Here is a 24,013-nt window from a genome sequence, read left to right on the forward strand (position 1 = left end):
GAAGCAAAAGCAGTTATTACAAAAAAAAGACCAGCAGGTGGCAGCAGAGTATAAGAGATCAACCAGAGCCATGTTAAAATAAGCTAATTTCCTCACAATTCTAAACAGATTCGTGAATAATGATGAAACTATTTGCTGCAAAACGGAAACAGATAGAAATATCCTTTTTTTTTTCCCTGATGAAAGAAGAGACTCTATTCTTTCTTTTAGTAGGTTCCATGTTTTTTATAGCAATAGAACACAATCTTCTGGGGGCCTTGCAAAATCAGTCAAAATCCAGGAAAACAGCCGGGAGCGAAGGGGTTTGCTTCAGTGAAAATGGCTGCGAGTAAATGAGTTAATGTACATTGGCCTAAAAAAAAAAAAAAATTAAAAAAAATTAAAAATACTACTACTACTACCATCCAACTCATCCATCCATCCATCCATCCATCCATCCATCCATCCATCCATGCATCCATCCATCCATCATCTGAACAGCTTGTCCTCACGAGGGTCACAGGCATGCTGTAGCCTGTCCCAGCTGTCTTCGGGCAGTAGGCGGGGTACACCCTGAAGTGGTTGACAGCCAATCGCGGGGCACACATAGACGAACAACCATTCACACTCACAATCACACCTTGGGACAATTTTAGAGTGTTCAATTAACCTACCATGCATGTTTTTGGAAAGTGAGTGGAAACCGGAGTACCCAGAGAAAACCCACACAGGCACGGGGGGAACATGCAAACTCTACACAGGAAGGCCGGAGCCCGGAATCGAATGCACAACCTCTGTGAGGCGGACGTGCTGACCAGTCATCCACCGTGCTGCCCCAAATATTCTACAATTTTCTTTAAAAATAAAACACATTGTGTTTAATTGAAACAAATGCCATTTTTTATTTATCTAAATATTTTTTAAGTTATTTTAGAGCTATAATTTGAATACCATTATACAGCAATATTTTTTTCTCATGGTTATCTTACCATTAGAATACCTAAATACATTTAAATGCACAGTTATTCAAAATTAAATTGAACTTAAAAGTTAAAAACAACTGAACTGTACTCTGTGATTCTTCTACATACCACTAGAGGCACATACTACATTTTGAGACGCACCGGCCTATTGTGGAAAAAAATAGAACCCTCACCCTCTTTCATTTAAACATTACTAACCCTCGCCGTGACTGTGTTCGCAACGTGTGTAGGTGTTCTACCATTGCTCGTCTCCTCCTCTATCAGACATCACAAACCCAATGTGCGTGTCTTCCACGTGAGCGAGAAACTTTTACTCCCACCTCCGCTGGCCACGGCCGCGTCGAGGTGCCACCTTCCGTCACCCTCCCGTCCAATCTCGCTCTCGCCTCAGTTCGTCTTCCGCCCTCCCCGGCGCCCGCCGTTTACTCGGTCCAATTATAACTCGCATGCGGCAGTCCTTCGCAGTTACCGTGGCAACAGTGATCCGCCGCGTCACCTGCGGTCTTGTCGCCGGGGCGTTCGCCTCCTATCACATCGAATTGGACCTCACTTGTCCGTCATCTGACTCAGGGACCGCACAGCACAATTTGTGGGACCCCCGTACCACCCAAACGAGAAGATTTGATCTACTGTCGGAAGAAGTTGTGAAATAGAAGAAGAAGTGAAATAGAGTGTGCTGGAGTGAACAAATGACAGATTTCAGACAAACTGATTGGAGGGGTGTTATGCTGCCCCACACACCCCCTAAAGAAAAATCATCTGTGCTCTCACATGCAATGTTTCAGTTTCGCCATATGGGGGCACTACTTGCCTGCAGATACCTGGCCAATGTGTGCACCAGAAACATTGGACAGACTATACAGTGCAGAGCAAAAAAAAAAAAAAAAAACAAGGATAAAGGGATGAAGAATTTTCAATTTTGGGGATGTGAAAATGATTTCTGAAAACTTTGCAATCTTCCCCCTGAGTATTCCTAACAGTTGAGGATTAATCTTCCAAATGACTTTTTTTTTTTTTTTTAAGGAAAAGTCCTTTTTTTGGGGGGGGGGGGGGGGGGGGGGGGGGGTCGAGTAGGCGATATCCAGATGTGCTTGTTGCCATGGCCGGTGAGGATATGCAAGGGCTTTAAAGCGTTACGTAAAAAGCACAGGGCCACCGGCGGGCGGGAGGGAGGCGGAGAGAGAGATCTGGGATGTTATTCCCGGGTATCGGTATCCGGGTAGACCAGGATGAGGCGAGCAGGAGAGGAGAGGAAGGGGGGAGGCGACGCCACTGCAATGCGTTGAAGCGAAGGGTTAAAAACGAAAACACGAAGCTTTATTTTTCCAAAGATGTTAGCGAAAAGTGTGTGTGTGTGTCATGTCGTATGTGTGTGAGTGACACGGAAAAGTGTATGTTGCAATTTTAGAAGAACGGCAGTGTATTTAGTTGTGAAGAGGCCATTTTGAACATTGCTCAGAGGAGAAAAGGCAACATTTAAAATGCAGTACGAAATGTCCCTCTAAACAATATTATTATGGGTACAGTTAATAATATAAGTTGTTAATGTTGAGCGGAAATTATACAGCACAAACTGTCATTAAGTAGAAAATGCTTGTTTTGTTTCTAACTCATTCACTCCCAGTCATTTTCACTGAAGCAACCCCCTTCGCTCTCTTTTACTGGATTTTGATTGATTTTGCAAGGCCCGTAGAATATTGTGTTCTATTGCTATAAAAACATGGAACTTACCAAAAGAGTCTCTTCTTTTATCAGGAAAAAAAAGTATATTTCTATCTGTTTCCGTTTTGCAGCAATTAGCATTCGGAATATAGCCAAGTTTCATCATTATTTACAAACCTGTTGAAAACACTGGGGAAAAGAGCTTGTTGCAACATTGCCCTAGTTGATCTATTATACTCTGCTGCCACCTGCTGGCTGTTTTTAGTAACAACTACCATTGCTTTAAGCCTCTTCAAGTCAGAGGCTTCATCAAAGCCTTCTGTATGCTCTAGAATTAAAAAAACAAAACAAAACAAAAAAACGTAAAAATACGTTTTTGGGACCATGGCAATATTTAAAATAGAACGTTTTTATACGTTTTTGGGAGCAAATTAGTTAATTTGGACATCATATAAAGCTCTATTATATGGACAAAGGGGAGAGAAAAAAAAGGCCTAGTGTGTAGCATACTCAAGATGACCAACACAGCACAACAGCACACACATATATTCCCACCAACAATCAAGAATCTCCTCCCTGAAAGCAGATGTCTGTCGTAACACGACAGGATAATCTTTCAGAGACACCAGAAAATCAAGCTTTTGTTAACTTTAATCGGAAGCGAGGAAAAATGTTCAAAATGGGCTGAGTTATCGTTGCATGTGTAACCTAATATAGCTATTGTTGAGATCGGGAGGAAAATTACCCTTTACACACGTCATCGAGGATAATCACTGAGGACAATTTTTTAGATAATTCGACGATTATCCCATTACTCACTTTGATTGCTGGAGTGGGAAAAAAAGAAGACAGAAAAAACAATCAAAGATCACTCTCCTTAACACACCTCACACCACAAGATAATCACTTTGGATAATCTTTCACATACACCCGATAATCGGGCCTTTACTGGCTTTGATCGTGACGGGTGGAAAATGCTCAAATTGCGTGTTCCCCGCTTAAGTTTGGCAAACACACTCTCACTTGCTACACGATTAGACTTGTATTAATAATACAAATGTCATATTAAAAATTCAGTGAACATTAATGACTGTGGGAGAAAAAAAAACAATTTACACCAGTGGGGAACCTTTCTCCCATCAGGGGCCATTTCAATTCCTATGAAGTTCTCTCAGGGCCAGATCATATTAGGGAAAAAACATTGACACGGGCCGTGGGTTGCCCACCCCGAGCATTCCCCCGTTACATGTTGTTACCCGTGTCATCAGATTACCCACGAATACGCATCATTGTATTTACTGCCTCCATGTTTTGCCGGTGTTTCATTAGCTCCCGCTGAAATGTTTGCTTTGTTGCCATGGCAACAGACGTTTTGGTGCTCACACGCACATCGTGGCCGGCACTCCGTGATTGACGCCCAGTCGCCCAGTTATTCTCACTCACGCACGCACACACACAGTATAAAAAGGGGTCTCATCCCTCACCTTGCCGCTAATTGTATTTCTGCCTGCTTCTGTGCGTTTTTTTTTTATTTTTTATGGCAAGTTGGGAGAAGACATTTACTGACTCATTAGTGTAGTCTTTTATGGGCCAGCATATACACGCATGACAGATGCTGCGTAAATTATGTGACGGTGCAACGGCTTATTTGACACGCATTAAAAAGAAAAAGAAGAAGACGAAGAAGAAGGAGAAGGTTCTGAGTATTGAATGAGTGATTTTGGCTCAACATTTGTAATTAGAGAGTGGAATTAGTTGGATTATGTTGCAGGGTCCGGACCCGGAAGCGTTTCTATTAAGACCCAGAGCTGGTATTAGATTATTTGGACAAATGCCGGTAATTTAAGCTTGATTTAAGAGTAGTTTTCCACTGCAAATCACGTGCATTGTAACTACTCCAGCATGGCACGACTCGAAAAATCGTTTTGTTGGGAGAAGCTTTGCGAGTGCAGCGAGTGTGTGTGTGTGATGCAAGCAAGCCATAATAGGGGGTGAGTACAAGGAAGAGTTAAGGTTTTGTTTCTGACTTTTTTTTTTTTTATAGATAAATCCAAAATATTTTGGATTTTTGCAATTTCACTAATATTCACAGTATTTATTTATTTATTTTTTTAGGCACTTTTTTTTCAAAAGCATGTTATTTTCAGTCCAGTTAAGTGGACATTTTCGATGGCTGTGTTGAAACCAAAATGCGTAAATTGTAAGAACTTCCACGTGATACGACTCAGCCAATCGTTGCTTCTGAGAAGCTTATATAATATCGTGATATCGCGATATTAATAAAACTGCCACAATATATTGTCGCCGAGTCAATACGTGGAGGAGCTCAATGTGTGTGCGCATTAGCAAGTAAGAGCCTCAATATTAATTATTAGTGATTGTAGGTTGTTGATAAGCATTGTTGCTATGCACAAAAGCACAATATTGTCTTCTTTTTTTTGTATCAGCTCTTTTTTTTTTAAACAATATTGTGACTTTTTTTTGTATCACCAACCTCCGCACAATATTGTGATAATTATGGTATCGTATCGTGATGTTTGGATATAGTTATATCCTATAGTGCAAATATCAAACGTTAAAGTTTTTTAATTGTTCACATAGGTTTGGATTGTTTAGCTGGGGCATACTATTATGTGTGTTTATGAAAATACTATTTGTAAGGCTTTCTATAGTGCCTAAATACAGAAATAAATAGTAAAGAAGCAAAGAAAAATATTTAATGTATGTCTTTTTAATATTGTTATTATATAGTAATTATTATGCATGCTATATTTGTAATCAAAATATTTAATTTCTTGACATTTTCCATATACTTGAATATACAATATTTATTTACTCCCTGACATTAAAAGTTACATAGCATGTGTCAAGAAATAAATCAAATATTGTTATTATTATACAACAATAATAAATCAAGAAAATGTTTAGATTTATTTTCCTACTTTCAGGCACTTTGGAAGGCTTGTTTAAGAAGTAATTAATTTCAGTTCAGTATTAAAAAAAAAATCACAAATATTTTTTGAATATTAAAAGAAATGTTGAAAATGTTATATGATTTGATAGTGACAAGAAAATGGTTGGGACTGAATTATTAATGGATGCTATTATGCTTTTAAGCTCTAACTGACGATCACTGGCTAGTTAGTGTTAGTTGGTCGGACTCGGCACTATAATGCACACCTACACACCACACACTCTCACCAGTACGGCTTCTTTCCCTCGGCTTTCCATACATACGCCGAGGCTTCAAGCTGAGTTTGTTAAGTCTACACTGAAAAAAAAAAAAAATGAAAAAAAAAAGACACCCACATACGTGATGCCCACTGAAAGGCCGTCAAAATACACGCACATGCACATGGGCAAGCATGCATGATCTGGCACAAAGGGACGCTATTCATCCATTGGGCGTCCTTTCAGCCGCATAAAAGGGGCTGCGAGGCGGGGAGCATACACTCCAAATGACAGCGCTCCCCTTCCTGTCCACTTTTCTGTCACAGTCGCGCGCTGCTATACGGCCCAGACGAGCGTTCACACGGGACGCCGGAAGGGCCCGCTTGAAGTGAATTGTACAGGCGGATGCTATCTAGATATGGGCATCACATTTACAATTTTTTTTTTTTTTTTTTTTTTTTTTTTACTAAAGTCATACCTGAAAGTAGTAGAAATTCAACAAGACTGTATGCTGTACTTTCTCAAAATAATAACCACCTGTCAAATAGATGTCATATACCAATTGATCTGCATTGTACATCTGGGAAAAATAAACACCACAACTTTTAATAAATGGATCCTTTTTCCCCTCTCTGATTTTCTACGAAAACTATCGCACTCTAATTAGTAGAAAACTATTGGGGTGTCGTATTTCCTCAAATGGTGAACTTCACAACTTAATTTGCTATAGCTTTGAATCATAAATTACATGTCATGACATCATGCCCTGCAAATATGGAAAATAAAAGCACAAAACATGACTACCTCATGTATTGCCTTTCATTGTTCTTCCTTTGATGGGTTTATTGGCAGGTTGGCAAACCATCTTAACTCATTTGCTCCCAAAAACGTCTAAAGATGTATTTTAAATATGAGTGTCCGAAAGACGTATTTATACTTTTTTTTTTTTTTTTTAATGGTACAAAAGGCCTTAATGCAGCTTCTGAACTGAAGAGAACGGTTCAAGCAATGGTAGCTATTACAAAAAACGGCCAGCAGATGGTAGCAGAGTATAAGAGATCAACCAGTGCCATGTTGCAAAAAGCTGTTTTGCCCACAGTTTTAAACAGATTTTTGAATAATGATGAAACTTAGCTATATTCTCATGCTTATTGATGCAAAACGGAAACAGAAATATACATTTTTTTTTCCTGATGAAAGAAGAGACTCTAATCTTTCTTTTGGTAGGTTCCATGTTTTCTCGAAGTTTACTGTTCACATGAATGTAAAAGTATTTTCTTACATTTATGATATACCTGACTTATTGCACTTTATGACAATTCAGAATCTTTTTAATTTTTATGTACGATTATTGAATTAGAATTATAAAAACATTTTCATCTCATCCATGCTGATGTCAATGTTTGTGTAACACTTAATGGCACATTAGCGCCACCAACTGATTCCGCTGCAAGGAATTGATAGTGGCCGGATTTTTTTAAGTTTGCTTTCGCCATCTAGCTGTGGGGGGTGTGACACGCACTCTTATTTTCAATTTTGCTGGTATAAAGACAAAAAAAAAAAAAAATCAGCCAAATTAGTTTGTATCTCAAAAGACTTGTTATATCTCAAGGCTGGCTCCCAAAAGAGAACTTCTTTTTTTTTGTTGTGAAAAACACTATAAAAATTTCGGTTGTGTATGAAGTGTTTATACTTAAAAACTAAAGTAATTAACTAAATATTTGTATTCATTCTTTATAGTTTAAAAAAAGCAGTATTATTTGATATTGTGATAGAAAAAAAATTAGCATAAATAAAAGCCTCCCTGCTAGTAAACAACTTGCCCCGAATAAACCTCTGCTTCTCTCTGCAGATGAGTATCAAACACCCGCTGCAACAATTTCAGGAAATTCAGTTACTGTACTTGGAAAGTAAAATAATGTGCCCCAACGTTTTAACTTGTGTCCATTATGTTTGCGTTGTGTGTTGCTACAGGGATCGACATTACTTTTTTGGAGTACGTCAATGTGAGGGGGTCTAAAAAAATTCCACTCAAAATAGTTCAGTGCAATACAGAGAGAGAACAGGCATATAATAAACAGACATATTTAGACATCAAGCCGCCTCGGTATGTACTGTACCTGCCCACACATTGTTTCACTACGTCTTGGCATGAGTCACTAAAAAAACAAAACATACACGTTGCAGATGTCAGAGGTCCTGCATGCACAAATAAACCTGCCGGTCATGTTCAAGCAAAATATTGACACACACGTCGTTTTTATTCCTCTGAGCTGTCACCTTCTCTCGCGCTTTCTCTTTTATTTCTCTCACTAATCTAAAGGCCATTTTGTCTGTCAGCCATCAAAACAGCAAATCAACATAAACAAGCTGCTCTTTAGCTGGCCTACATACAGTACCTTGCGAAGCAGCTTTCAGCTTTTGTCATGAAATGTTAATTTCTACTCCAGCGCTCTATTTTGTTTTGAATTCCAGAGTCTGTAACAGTGATTTCTAACTTTTTTTTTTTTTTTTTACCTGATCATTACCATCGTTCTACGTCCGCATCCGTCTAGAATGACTTCAAATATATAACGTCGTCAAAGCTAATCCCGGGAACACGTCTAATCCCCACAAACACACCAACGTCTCTATTCTCTTTCCTCTCTCTCTGTTCCAAATGTGCGGCTAAAGAGACATACAAGACTATTATTTGACTAAATCACTATTGATGCTTTAAGGCACATGTCAAATTCAAAGCCTGGCAGCCTGATCTGGTCGGCCACATCATTTTTTGGTGACCTACTAAAGCAAATCAAGAGTGTCGACTTCATGGTTCCTGCTAAAAGGATTTGTACTTTTCATTTTGGATGAAAATCTCAACTAAAATTGGAGTTTTTCTTCACTTTTTTTTTTTTTTTTTACAGATAATACAAAGCTATTTTAACATAAATTGAACAGTAGTGTTTAGATTTGGTTTTCCATAACTCCTTTTACTTTTGATTAGATGTTCTATTTATCATTAAAAAAAAAAAATAATAACAATGAAAGTCAAGCGTGCTTGTCTATCACGTAATTAAATGATGAGGTTATAATACATTTCTATGATTTTCCTCTAATGGAAACCATAAATACAATGTGGCCTGTGATGAAAACGGGTTTGACACCCCTGCTTTAACAGAGGGAAAAAAAGCACTCAGCCATAAATTAATGCTGTTTTAGTGAGCGTGCTCAATTGTGGAACATCAGCTGTGCGATATTAGGCCTGTGTGACGAATCGCAGGTGCTTGCACGGGTCACATGACCAGCGACTTCGGCGTGACACACAAGAAGGGCGAACATATGGGACGACAGCATGTCGGCTAACTGGACATTCTTGGGCCGTCGTGCTTCTATACTGCGGCCATCTGATGTGAGATGAGTGAAATGAATGTGACAGCGCAATGACTACTAAGGTCTAGGAGTAATTTAATATTCATCCAATTGATGTATTTGAATGGATGGAGATAGTTGTGCGTTTATTATTGCTTGGCGTTTTAGAAACATACATTTCTTAATGACTCAATTATTGCAACAAATATTATATCTGTCAACTTCAACACATTAAAAGCTTTGGTGGAGTATTGGGGCCAAACTGGGCAGAAAAAAAATTGCAGAAAAATGGCAAAGCAACGAGAAGTTTTAATATAAGAAAAAACTTGTAATATTCTGCGATTGGTTGGCAACCAGTCCAGGGTGTCCCCCGCCTACTGCCCAGAGCCAGCTGAGATAGGCGCCAGCAACCCCCGCGACCATTGTGAGGAATAAGCGGTCAAGAAAATGGATGGATGGATGGAACTTGTAATATTACAAGAAAAACATTTTAATATAATATTAATCAAAATATTACAAAAGTAATGTAGCAATTCTATGAGAGAAAAGTTGTACAGTAATGTTGTAATCCTATTTTTTCAAGAAAAACAGGGTAAAGATATAATGTTACAAGGAAAAGAAAAAACTCGCAATTTTACTGGGGAAGTGGTATTGTTATATGAAAACATTTTAACATTAAGTCCTAATATTCATGATCCAAATTTTAATACACATTGAAAAGAATTAAGACATAATATTACAAGAATAAAGTCGTAATAGTAAGGCGGGAAAATATTTTATTTTTAACTTGGAATGTTATGAAAAGAAAGTTAATGTTACCAGAGTAGAGTTAAATATATAGAAATAAGCGGTTTAATAAATAAATTACAGTTATCAAGTGAGATTCCCACATAAAATTCCCACATGAACCCAAATGCAGCAGTCTGCCTTTTGTTGTTGTTGGGGTATTTTGTTCCTCATGGTACCATTTTTTTTTTAATAGTTAATTCTAACCATTTTGGGAAACACGATTCATGCCACTGAATTCGAAAGAAAATAATAGTAAAGATGTTAATAACGCACTTGCCAAACATTCTTACAAGATGGCGCATCAACAAAATTAGTTCCTTAAAAAAAGAAATATTTGTTCATCACATGAATTTGTCTGTGTTTCAAAATGATGCTTCTTTGTAATTATTGAGTTGCAATAATTCTAATTCTGGTGAACATTTGCAACAAACGATAGACCTATAATGTCACCATCTTTCCTTGTTACCTTTTTCATATCATCCTTCTTCCACTATTATTTTTCTATTACTGTATATTCTGCATATAATCCATTACACATTGCTATTGCGTGGTTATAAAATCTCTCCCCTCACCTCATGTGAACTAACATAATGCAAGCATTCTCACCTGTGCCAGGCCGTCCCATGATGATGTCCTTTCGCGGCGCGGGGTGAAGGCTCTCCACCGGCAGGATGAGAGGCAGCAGTGCGGTGGGGGAAGGGTGGCAGGGGACCGGCTGCTGCACCTCGCCCTCAAAGGCCCGGGCCTCCCCTCGTTCCCCGGAGCTGTCCGCGCCGCACGGAACGGGGCCTGCGACCGTTGTGCTGACGGTGACCGAGAGGGTCTGCAGGGGGGCGGCGGTAGGGATGTCCCACGTGGGCAGAGAGGATGGCGAAGGGGACACTAGCAGCAAAGTTTGGGCTGGACTTCGCAAAAGGACGGTACCATTGGGGACTGCGGCTGCCGCGGCGTTGATGGGTACGGGTACCTGGAGGCCGGATATCGGTTGGGGAGCAAACGTGGTTATGCCGTTGTCTTTAGGTAAAGGAGCTTCGACACCGCCTTCTTTTTCACCTCTTTTTCCTAAGGGACACTCGATAAACTTTGTCAAAGGAACGTCAGGATTCCTCACAATGACAGGGGAGTCCCGCAAGTTCTGCTGGGACACAGGGACAACGCGACGGGGGCCTCCGTCAGGGGTCAAAGGGGACGGAGGTGCCGGGGAGACGAGCAGAGGAGGAGGGGAGGTGGCTGTGGAGGACGGGGGCCTGCTGGAAGAGGGCGTGGTGGTTCCCCTTGGCCTCGAAAAGGCGGGCGTGTGGGAATGTGACGCCGGCGTCTGCGGGGACAGAACTCTGAAAGAGTTGTTGAGGTCGCCCTGCTCCAGCTCTGTCTTGGGCGTGTAATTGTGGTGGTGCAGGGGCAGGGGGAGGGGCGGTGGAGGGGCTGCGTCTGGCTTTCGCTTACTGGGGCTCATCGGGACCGTAAACGTCAGGTTGCTGTGGAACGACGGCTGAATGCCTGAAGTGTGTCTCTCCCGTTCTCCACCCCCTGCCGGGGTCGTGGGCTTGCTGCCCCCTCCCCCTCCGCCCCCTGTGCCGCTTGGCTGCCTGTGCCGCCGGTGCTGGAGGACTGGGGAGGCGGTAATCGGGGAGAAGTTCGCCGGCCGGAAGCCAAACAGCGGGGAGGGGGAGGGAGAGGGGGCAGGGGAGAAGGGGGACTGGTTGGAGACGGGCGAAAAGGACGGGGTGCCGGAGCGGGAGCTTCCCAGCGACACCAGCATGGTGGCCGCCTCACACTCGTCAGAGTCGAAGCGTGCCGACAGGTCGTGGGGAAGGACGGAGGGGAGGAGCAAGCGGGGTCTGGAGTCTCCCCTGCTACTCGTCTCGCTGCTCTCCCTTGACGTGTCATCCCATTCGAACTCGCTGCTCGCTCTGCCCCGCAGGTCAGACGGCGTGACGGTCCCTGAGCTGCTACCCCCTCCGGCCCTCTCCGCTCCTCCGGCGGCCTCTATTTCCTTGGTCCTCATCGACAGGTGTCTGGAGCAATAGCCGCGACGCTGAGACTCCTTCATGCAGCCGTCCCTAGAGCACAGCCTCCTCCACTGCTTGCCGTTGAACTTTTTACGAATCCCATTCTGAGTGCACACGACGTCGCCCTTCTTGTATTTCTGAGCCAACGAGAGGGGCGTCCTGGAGCGAGAAGAGGTAGAGGAAGTCCCCCCAGCGGACAATGGTGTCAGGGACTGATTGGGAGTGATCTTGGTTGGAGGTAGATTCGGCGCAGTGTTGTTCATTTCAGAACCGAGTAAGGCAGGTGATGGGGGAGGCTGGGGGTTTGATAGGGTGGAGAAATTAGGGGGGCCCAATCCCCTTACTACAGAGAGGTGGGGTGAGGACGGGTGGTAGCTACTGGACTTGGAAATTATATTTCTGTGCTGTGACGTGGTCGAGTTTGTCTTGGACGTAGCAGACATATTAAGACGGGATACCTCAACATCTTCGTCTGGGGTGTCGACTTGTTTGGGTCTCTCTCTGTCCGAGTAGACTGTGGTGACCCCTCTGCTGGGAGTAACGGTGGAGGGATGAGTAGGCGGATGTACGTTTCCATAGGGATGCCCCGCGGCAAGCCCTTGATGAGACAAGCCATGGCTCAGCCTTGCTCCCCCTCCCAGTACACCCATTCCGCTGCTCAACTGGCAAACCTCTCGCTCCACCGCCATCTCCTCCCTCCACTCTCTTTCTTCTCTTTGCCTGTCCCGCTCTCTCTCCCGCACACCCCCTCCACCCTCCAAGTGCGGAACATCCCAGGGAGGGGTGAGCAGTCTCAGACTCTGTCGGGAAACCCACACGGTCTGGGCTTTACTTTGATCTCCCTCCTCACGGCCAGTGCCACCACCCAGGTTCTTTCCGTCTTCACTCAGAACCACCTGGTAGGGGAACGAGACGCCAGGGTGAGGGTCCACCTGAGAGACGACCCCCTCTCTGTACAGCAAAGGCCCTGCTTCCTCTCCACCAAAGGGCACACACACTTTGGTACTAACCGCTACAGGCGACATGCCCGGTGGGGGCGCATCCAAAACTAATTCTACAATGCGCCCGGATCCTGATGCCTTCATCATGGTTCCGCCATCAAAAGGATATTTAACAATGGTGTCCTTTCCTTGGAGTTGGACTTCAACAGTACCCCCACTTACCTCCCTTACCACACCAGGTCTGAACACCGGGGACAGGGGGAATGAGTCTCTCTCCTTGAAACCCCCCTGCCCTGTAGTGCTGACACCGCTCTCCATGGAGCTCCTTATCTGGCGAGCCAAGACTCTCTGGTTTTTCAGACCTTTAGCAAGTGCTTCAGCAAGCCCACCAGTATCGCTGACCGCCTTGGGCAGCGAGTTCAAAAAGGGGGCGGGGGTCTTTCGACTGTTCGGTCCGTTTGCCTCCGTCACGTCTTGATCAGCGGAGTGCTCACTGGCTGTGTCGGTGGAGGAAGAGCGTACCGAGTAGGGGGTCCCCTCTGGCTCGTTGTCCCCCACCTGGGACTCTTTGTCAAGGGGGGCTACTGTCCTGAGAGCCCCACTGTCTTCTGTGGCTTTACTGACCACTTGTTGAACTAGTGACTGATTACCTGAGCACATGTTACTTCTATTTACACTGCTATTGGAAATGCTAGTGTTTTTGTTTGTAGCGTTCATACTAGCATCTGTTTGTTTGTTAATTATATGACTAACATTGTTGCAGTTCTTCAGATTATTGAAAGTCAAATTCACACTGTCACCGATTTTGCTATTGCAGGAAGTGTTGCCTGTGGGCGCAGAGCTGGAGGTAGGAAGGGTGTTGGGAGGAGTGGCGTTGTTGGCAAAGTGCTCATAAGTGTATTTCTTCTTGGGAACGCGGGCCTTGAACGTGGCCGTTTTTCTGCTAGACATCGAAGCCGGGCCGGGGTTGTGGTTGTGGTTGGCAGCCAGGGGCATCGTGGCCGTGCTCTGCGGCGCGGCGGGAGAGGTAGGGGATGCTACGGAGTCTGCGGACACGCTTTGGCACGCCGTCACGTCTTTTGCTGTCTTTGCCGCGTCCTTATCGGCTGACTCGACCGCTTTCCTCGGCCCGGTCGACTCTCCCCTCCTGGGGGTATCGTTGTCTGCGGTCACCTCCTTGTGAAGGTCGCCCGCCGTGGGTGGGCTCTGCTTGGAGAAAGTGCTGGGTGTGCTCTGTGGGGTTTTGCCCGGTGACTCCCGCTTTATTCTTTTGGGGTCTTTCTCTTGAGGAGGCTTTGCGCCTGCTCTTCTTCGCGCCCCTCGGCCTCGGGACGACGAAGGGGACCGCCCCCGTTGTTTCTTTAACGGACTCATTTATATTTCTATACAGGTTTGTATGACGTTACTCTTCGCTCTCACTCTCTCCTTTAAGGCACTTCTGTCTTGGCTTCTTCTCTGTATTGCAGAGCTAAAAGAAAAGAGAGACACGGTCAGTTACTATCTGCATACATCCATTTTCTACTGCATATTCTGTTCAGGGTAGCGAGAAAGATGGAGATTTTCCCAGCAGACCATGAGGCGAGAGGCAAAGTATAACCCGGATTGGTCACCAGTCAAACACAGTGTAAATATAAACAAACATACACTTACATTCACACGATGCATGTTTGGATAACCTACGCCAGGGGTGGCGAGATCCGGTCCTCGAGGGCCGCAGTCCTACAGGTTTTGGATATTTCCCTTCTTCAACACAGCTGATGCATCATCAGCTCATCAGCAAGATCTGCAGAAGCCTGATAACGAGCCTGTTAATTGGAATCAGCTGCACTACGAGTAGGGAAATCTATAAAACCTGCAGGACTCCGGCCCTCAAGGACCGCAGTTTGCCACGACTGACCTACGCAAACTCGGCATAGCCAAGATTTGAACTCAGGACCTCTGACTTTGAAGCGAACCACATGCACCAGCATGCCGCTCTAACTTCAATCCAAAATGTAATAATTGGCATGGTTGAACATTTGACATTTACTGCGTTGCAGTGTGTCGCCTTGTGTTGAGGATTTATAAACTTGACTCATCAAAGCTTCCCTGCGCCATATGCACCCGTTTGGGAGGGGGGGGGGGGGAGACAAAAAGGAAGAGGACATCCAAGGTCGCTCCGCTGATTTTATTTAAGTATCCCAAAGTCTGCTTTTACTAGGGGTGTCAAAATGCTTTTTGCCAGGCCCACATTAGAATTCTGGTTTCCCTCAATTATTACACACATCAAAACGGTTGATAACTAGTTTTTAAATCAGAAGTCAATCAAAATGGTTAACTTGTTATTCAGTTTATTATAAAAGGGAGCTTGGTAAGAAAAAATGCCTACAATATTGCAATGTTGTTAAAAGAGACGATGGCAATATTGGTACAGAGTGGCAAGAAGCGTGAAGCAGACTCACAAACGCACACCAGTCTCATACTATAGGTCGCCAGATCTCCCTCGAGCTACTTTTCACATGCGACGGAGTGGCTTTTTCTCACGCTACGCTCCACGCTGTGTCTTGAAACTCCACGTCGCAACAACAAACCGTTTATTTTGCCTTCCATCGGGGAGGGAAAGGGGCTGGCGGCGGCCCTGGTTGAGGTCACTCAACAACACGAGTGTATGAGGGGGAGGTAGAGGTGGTGGCGTGCGGATGTTTGTTAAGAGCCTTCTGGAGTAGTCACTGGGAATTTCCACAGCCTCTCTCTCTCTCCCTCGCACACAATTTTCACCAGCATTCCCCACTCGTATTCCGACACAAACATTTCGGCAGAGAGGAAGCCTTACTGGAATAATGCTGGCAAAAATGGAAGTAAAGAGGAAAAAAAAAAAGTCTGGCGCCGGATGTTAAACGACAAATACAGACTGCGCAAACACACGAGCATGTGCTGTCCTTCAGTGTAATCGTGTACAAACATGTAGAAATGCACGCCTCTTTATAATTACAACATGCGACAAACTATACAGTGAGTGCATACACACATTTGCATAAGGTGACCTTGTCAAAGTCGACGTAAAACGCAACGCACAGCTAGAAATAATCCCGTTTATCCTAATAGATGACCAAAATCACTTGTCTCTTTGACCCTATTAATCACAAACAAAGATTGCAATTTGCACATTTTTCAGCGATTGTAATCACAATTGTATCCGTTACTAATTTCTATATCGCAACAGTGAAAAATAAACATACTCTAAAGACGTCTTTTCTGGATAAAAATGATAAAGCCATACATAGCGGATATTGAATTAGAACCCATATTATTAACATATCATTTGTTTTCTATGGTTAATAATTTCATGAAGAAAAAATTCTGCTCAGGGGATTTTTATTTTTATTTTAATGTACCACACGCTTAGGAGTATTAGGGCTACAAGAGAAAAGCTAAAACAAAACAAGTTCTAAGAAAAATGTTCTTGAGTGAGGAGAATATTGTCACAATACAAATAATGTAGAGTGAGAATAAGCCGTAATGTTACAAGAAAGAGGTTTTGCAGTCACTAAAATAGGCGTACTATTGAGAAAAAATGTAGCTCATGTTACACAAAAATTCATAGTGACAACAATAAAGTTACGTAATTGCGAGAAAAAAACGTCAATATAACGATAATAAAGTCTGTATATTACCAGAAATACATTGTGATGTTACAAAGTTATCAGAGATGCGCATTCTGTCCATACTGACAGACGCCCGTTTTACAAAATTTGCGGTATTTTAAGTTTCTTATACGAGGCAAGTAAACAAACCAAAAAACTGAGCAATTCAGGCACTCTAATGCCCTTTCATGTGGACAAGGAGAGCCATAGTCCATAGTCAGCCCTTTCCTGTATGCTCAAATGCTCAAACACACAAATTCAAAATGAGAACACTCGCAAGGAACTGCTGGGACACAACTCATGCTCACACGCAAAATAACCGTCCAACCAAACTACAGATCCTGATGTCACACTAAGCCACGCCCCTTAAAGGTATACATCCAAGACAACTACTACAGTACAAACAGTGATTACATTATATTGAGCCAGTTTGTGTCTTTCAATCATTATCTTAATAGCATAATTGCCTAAGTCATTATTAGCTGTAACAGTATCAATAAAAAAATAGCGATATGCTTGCTAAAAATTGTATAGATTGTCAGTCATCCATGTTATGGGACTCTGTAAACGTTGTATTGTGACAACTAGGTTTTTCGTTTGCTGTCGTTTTCCAAAAATGCTTGAAAATGACTGTAATTAGGCTAACGAAATTCATATTGATTACATTATGATATGTTTTTATGCATCCATCCATCCATTTTCTGAACCGCTTATTCCTCACGAGGGTCGCGGGGGTGCTGGATACATTGTTATTTATTCTTTTCTTTTCTTTTTTTTCTTTTTTTTAAACACAACAGTACATTTAGTTTTTTTTAGGGGGCTAGAACAGAGTAATGTATTTCAATTCATTTCAAAGGGGAAAATTAATTTGATGTGAGTAAACTGAGTCACAAGCTTGGTCATGTAAAAACTAGTGCAACTGTACTCTTGCACAATTATATGCTTCCCCTTGTAATATTTCTAACTTTTCAATCGTCATTCACACGTACAGTTGGATTTAGGTCTGGGCTCTAGCTGTGAAGCCATTTTTTTTGTTGATTTGTACACTGAAAGGTGACGTCCATTTTTTTATTTTTTTATTTTTTGCTTCCTCAATTGCGGGCCAAAACTCGACAAAGCCACTGGCCTCCATCAACAAGTCGCTCCATCTTTCATGCTTTTTTTTCTCCTGATGTTTATTTACACTTAATGCGGCTTATGAGACGTTTTTTCATCACTTTTGTAAATCACCCTCCTATTAATGTATTTTTAAACGTTGTGCACTGGATCTTATTTATTTACATCTGAGCTATTCACTGTATGCTCAAAGTGAAAACACTCAAATTATCATCCTGTATTCGTTTGAAGACGCAGCTATGACTTGAAGCAAAATATAATTTTATGCAAGTACACGGTGTTTCCTTTTTGGCTGCCTATTTACAGCTAACGTTCAAAATGCGTCAAAAAGAGAAAAGCAGGAAGGAGTCGGCAGCTCTCGGCTGACCGAGCGCTCCATGGAATCGCTGGTTGATCTTCACTCGCAAAAATGTGTTCAGTCATGGTGCCGTGTATGTGCGCGTGTGTTCTCGTTCTGTTGCAACACAGAAGAGTTTGGGGCCATCCTGGCATCTTGACCCTTCTCTCTATTTTCACTGGAAAGTATTTGGAGGAAGCTTTGCCATAGCAGTCCATCGAGTTAGAAGCACGACGTCTCTTTTTTTTTTTTTCATCTGAGCTAAAAAAAAACAAAAAAAACAGAGAGCATCATTCTTGTTCACTCGAGCGAGAGATGTGAAATTCCCGGTTTAAATAGCGAGGTTGCCAAACCCACTCTAGGAAGAAATATATGTATAATTGATGCATAAAAGGCTTGTTTTTACATTTAAATATATGCTTAACTGTATGTGGTGGAATCCTCATAAGTCAGTTCAGTGAGCATCGAAAGAATTTACTCCACTGGTGTGTTTTGCCTTTTTTTTTTTTTTTTTTTTTTTTTTTTTTTTGCTTTTTTTTGTGATGCTACCACAGAAGGTTACCCGTCCGTGTTGGCAAAAAGACAAAGTGTCGTGATGGTCACAGAGCAAGAAACGGAACTTGTAGTGACACAGTGTGCTCAGTATAAGGCAGATCATAATACAGATCAATTACAAATAAACTCTTGAAGTTAGCAGTTTTGCAGAAAAAGACATGAATATGTCAGGCCAATGTTGAGATATCAAGTTAGTTATAAACATACAGTGAAAACATGTTCCAAAGCAATCCAAAATGACTTCTCCTTAACCCGATTAATCAGAAACGAGGATTTTAAGTTTTATATTTTCACAGATCACACCTGTAACATGTGCAATTCAGCGCGAAAAAAAAGTTTTACAGTGCTAAAAATAGTCATACCATTCTAACGAAAAGTTGCACTGTTACAAGAAAAAGGTCGTAGAGTGACAGAAATGTTCAAAGTTCAGAGTGTAACTCGACAAAAGTTGTAAAGCTATGAGGAAAAAGTTAATAGCATGACAAAAAAATATATATATTTGGTGGAAATGACAAAATGCGACGGTAGTCCCAAGCTGCTCGGTATGAATATTTACATACAAAATGGTCGTTGAAGAAGTTTGAGTTACCCATTTGACAGAAAATGTGTATCTGTCAAAATTGGGATTTACACCCAGGTTGAGAAATCATCTTAGTTTTTAAGACACAAAATCTGAATTTGAATTTCAAATTTCAAAATATAATTTTACGACCGTAACGTTCCCATGGAAGCAACTTAACCCGAAATTATATGCAAGACAGAACATGACATAGTCTTTCGCAAATTTCCACTTAAGTCTTCTAACGTAACGTTTTGGCTTTTATAAAATTAGAAAATATTGTACGAAAGACTTAAAGAAAGACATCTTGTAATGGGAAAGTTTTCTCATAACACGTTTTCTCAAAAGATTAAGTCTTGCAATACATCATGACTTTATTTTTGTATTAACCATCATCAAGCTAATAGTATATCATAAAATTACTAATTTGTTCACAAAACTTAAACCTCATATTTTATTTTTTAATTCTCAAGGTTTTATATGGCGATAGTTTGACTTTAGCCTCAAAACATCTTGACATATTTTTCTTGCAAATTTTGACTTGAGTCTCATCACGCTACATCTTGGTTTTCATAATATTGAAAAAATTATGAAGGACTTTTTCAATTGATATGAAATTTTCCCGAAATGTTGACTTTTCTCCAGGGATTTTTCATAACATCCATCATCACGACTTTTTTCTTGTACCATTACTCACAAAAAATCTCAACTTGAGCCTCAGCACTTTTGTTTTATATCAGCAAACCTTTATAAGATAAAATATCAATTAAAATGGTACATGTACAGTTTATAAAGGTTGTGATGGTGTCAGTACGAGCCTGGAACAGAATAATTCAAGGGTAAAATGATTGAGACATCATGTATAAAAAAAAAACATCAACAATTCGAAGGTCAACTGTCCTCAACTTCCTTTTAGTGTATTTAATGAAAGTCATTTTTGTCCAATGCTTATGCTCCCGTTTGTAAGTAATCTGAGCGAGGAGTGAAGATCGAGAATGGGAACGTGACGGTGATGAGTCAGACAGACAAACGGCGAGCTTGTCGTTTCCATAGCGTTGGACCGGACAAACAATGTAACCTCGGGGTCCTATCAACACGTCAAACTTTATACACACATTAAAAACGCTTTCTCTCTCTGCCTCTCTCTTTGCGGAATTTACAGTGCAGTCATGCACACATTGTTAAAATCTCCCTTGTCTCTCTCACACACACATACACACACACACTCAAGTTTATTGAGATGCATGAAAAAGGATATTTTCGGTTTTATCCACACAACGAAAAGTTACAATTTTTAAATAATAAATGTAGATTTTAGCTGAATTGTTATCAACACAACAGGAGGCCGTGTGTGTACAACATTTATAACTCCCCTACTTTCACGCCCTAACACAATCTTCATCTTAAAAGTTCATAGGTTGCAAAATATGGCCCCTGGGACATTTGCACATTTACACCATCCTGCCATGCAATTGTAAAAAAAATTAAAATAAAACTCAAAAGGAACTGAAAAAAAAAATACACAAATGCTTGTAACATACACCAATAAACAATCTCCCATGTCGGATCAGCGGATTATCAATAATATTTTGGTCCGGGCTTGGACTCAAAAGCTATTCTTCTGCTGATTCGACTGCTCAAAGGTGACATTCGTCTTCTGCTTCCCAGCAGCCATTTTACCTTACTTTGCTCATTGTACTTCTTTTTAAAACTCTCCCTGCAAGTTTCCTCTTAACTGAACCTAGCGCTCAAAAAACATAACATGTTATAATCAATTTAGTATGGCCCTTGGATAATAGGGATGTTACGATATCCAAACATCACGATACGATATTATCACGATATGAAGGTCACGATACGATAATTTATCTATACCAGAAGAAATGACAGTCGGAACGATTAAATGCCCTTCCGCCAAAGTACACTTAACTTTTTTAATCCACCTGTTGCCGTTCATGCAACTGAATAATAACTTTTTGTTCAACTCAATAAGCCCAGATTTCACACTGCAAGTGAATTTTTAAAGAAAAATATGTGCCTTGATCAATAAAGGTTTGGAAGACAGATAGGCACAATAACTTGCCAAGCTTTTTGCGTGCGTCATCTAATATGGCATCAAAGTTTGGTCCACTAAATGTTTGCACTGTGCATAACGTTACAGTGGCTCTATGAAATATGCTTTTTAGGAATAAAGCCCGCCTCGTTTTCGATGAACATCCATCCATCCATTTTCTTAGCCGCTTACTCCTCACAAGGGTTGTGGGGGTGCTGGAGCCTATCCCAGCCAGCTTCGGGCAGGAGGCGGGGTACACCCTGAACTGGTTGCCAGCCAATTGCAGGGCACACAGAGACGAACAACCATCCACACTCACGAACACACCTAGGGACAATTCAGAGCTCCCAATTAACCTGCCATGCATGTCTTTGAAATGTGGGAGGAGACCGGAGTACCCGGCCGGAGAAGACCCACGCACGCACGGGGAGAACATGCAAACTCCACCGTGGAAGGTCGAAGCCTGGATTCGATGTTGCGTCCTCAACACTGGGAGGCGGACGTGCTAACCACTTTTCGATAAACACTTGGGCTTATTATGCCATTATAGTTTAATGTTAGTCATTGTCGTGGTGCTTGGAGATTATTTGTCTTGGAAAAGCGGGTGCAGGGCCCGTTTGTATAGCATCTCACAGCTTTTGAGAATTTCACTCATAGTGGATGTGGGGGATAGCTTTCGCTTTTAAGTGGGTCACGCAAGCAAGGAGCAAGATGCGCTGATACACTGGCGTGACGAAATATGACACGGCCAATGTTCGTTTTGATGCATTACAAGCATTTCAGGGCATGACAGGCCACATTTAAATGCTCTCGGGTCCGTTTAAGGCCCACGGGCCGAAGGTTTCTCTCTCGGATGTGTGTATTCTGGTTTCTATTGATCACAGGTTCCCCAACTTGTCGTTGTGTACATCAAGGTCCTTTTTAGGATCTTGTTAAAAAAAAAAAAAAAGCTAAAAAAGCTGCATAATTGAAATGACATTACCACTACAATGTCTGTGATGGTGATGCAGTGCAGGAAAAGCCCATACATAACTGGAGTACTTACTATCATCATGGCTATGACTCAAAGGCCAGCTTGTACACAACAACCTTAAAAAAAAAAAAAAAGTCAAGTCAAGTGACGTTTTTGTTTTTTGGGGGGGTGGCGACAGGACAGGCAAAATTCCCACCTCTTAAAAACAAGAAAGTCACTCGCTCTTCTGTTATTAAATCATTTGCACTTTGACAAAAAAAATGTCAGCTAGCTAAAGGAAAGCTGCTCGGTTGTAAAGCCTTCGTAGTACGCACGACTTACTACTACTACACAACAACAACGACGACGACGGCCACGCGAAAAGCGGCCGAATTGGCTTTTAATTCGCACGTTACAGCTCCCGTTCGCCGTTTATAAACTTAAAAAAAATAGATGTCAAGGAAGAAGTGTGGAAAATGTCCCGTCGTGGCGGTTTTGATTTCGGACTGCAGTGCCGTGAAAAGAGGTCGACGTGTGTTTTTCGACTCGACGCCAACACGGAAAAGGTGGCGGAAAAAAAAAAGTAGCGAAAATCCACCACAGTCTTGTAATAAAGGCGTAGTAGTGTGATATTTTGTGCCGGTTGTCATGTTTATTCGAGGTGTGGCATTTGGATAAAGTTTTAAAGCTTGTTGTTTAGTGTGTGCGTGCGTGTGTATGAATGTGTACGACAGCCCATCGCCGCCTCCTCTCATCCTGCCCGCCGAGCGGTTCGTTTCTCCGGGCAGAACCACAACAACAACCCGGTAGTGTGGCAGCTTATCCTCCCGTAAGGAAAGCCGTTAAAATCGGTTAAGCGTCACAGTCTGCCCTCCGCCAACTTAGTTTGAACTCACCCGAGCGGAGCTTTTTCCTCTTCAGCAGGGAAGGAGAAAAAAAAAAAGATTTATGGTCTTATTTTGCGGATGAGGCAGCCCGCACGGCACTCGCTTAACATTCCCTCGGCTGTCGGCTCGGAGGACTCTGAAGTCCCGGGGACGAGTTACTTTTCCCTCCCGTCAAACATCGCCAAGCTCCCCGCACTGAAACTCCAGCGAGGATACGCAAAAGTATCGCTCGTCTCTTTTCCACTACAGTCACAAAATGGTGAATGAACCACTAACAGCTGGGCACAGCGGCCAATCGGAGGTCGCTGACAGGTACAGTAGCCAATAGGTGGCGGTGTCCCGAGAAGAGGGGGCGGGGCGAGCTGTCAAGGTCCACTTGACGGACTGGGGGTGCCGGCCAATAGCGGCGGCGATGCTCTGGCAACCCGGCGTCCCGTCCCAAACTTTACAGTAGCCAATGAAAGCTCTGGGAACCTTAGGAACAGCACGAGGGAGGGCTGAGAGGCGGGACTACGTAGGCTAGAGCCAATAAGTAGGCACAAACGCTCCCTCCCTTTGTGAGAACCAATATGCTTACCATAATTGACAGCGGCATAGAGGACATGGTGATAATACATTCAATGAAATCTGTAATACTTACTGATATTCTATATAGTGTTGAAACTGTTCCCTGTTGAATAGACTATAAGTTGGAGCTAAACACTTCTATGCTGTTCTAGGACGTGACTTCCTATCCTTCCCTCTCTTTTTACTCTCTCAGCAACAGAGCCCCGCTTTCACCGCCGCTCCAGCCAATCATCACGTGGCACAGACTCTCGATTCTACCGCTCGCCCCGCCCACTTAGCTCAAAGTGAACGGGGACGGAGCCCGGCGACGTCACCGCAGCGATAGGCGATTGGCCAACCGCACGACGTGCTATCGGCCAATGGCGGCACGCGAGAATGACGTCACCGAGAGTGTTGCCACCAGCTGGTCAGAGGGGGCGTGGTCTAGCGTAAACTCAGTTAACCTCTTGTTTGTAAATTGTAGGAAGATGATTGAT

At 42.6% G+C, this 24,013-nt stretch overlaps 1 protein-coding gene across 6 annotated transcripts in view; it reads right to left on the minus strand.

The window, feature by feature from the left end:
* The window catches only part of cicb (capicua transcriptional repressor b), a 42,743-nt gene extending 19,540 nt beyond the window's left edge, over positions 1-23,203 (minus strand). For all 6 annotated transcript variants that reach the window (XM_077526723.1, XM_077526725.1, XM_077526721.1 and 3 more), the window contains exons 1-2: positions 22,980-23,203; positions 10,542-14,356 (exon numbers count right to left, since the gene is read on the minus strand). In XM_077526723.1, the coding sequence (XP_077382849.1) occupies positions 10,542-14,262 (3,721 nt within the window). In that variant the 5' untranslated portion in view covers positions 14,263-14,356; positions 22,980-23,203. The remainder of the gene's footprint in view (positions 1-10,541; positions 14,357-22,979) is intronic.
* Positions 23,204-24,013: the final 810 nt, after the last annotated feature.

This window comes from Festucalex cinctus, chromosome 7 (assembly GCF_051991245.1).
Source record: "Festucalex cinctus isolate MCC-2025b chromosome 7, RoL_Fcin_1.0, whole genome shotgun sequence".
Classification (NCBI taxonomy): domain Eukaryota; kingdom Metazoa; phylum Chordata; class Actinopteri; order Syngnathiformes; family Syngnathidae; genus Festucalex; species Festucalex cinctus.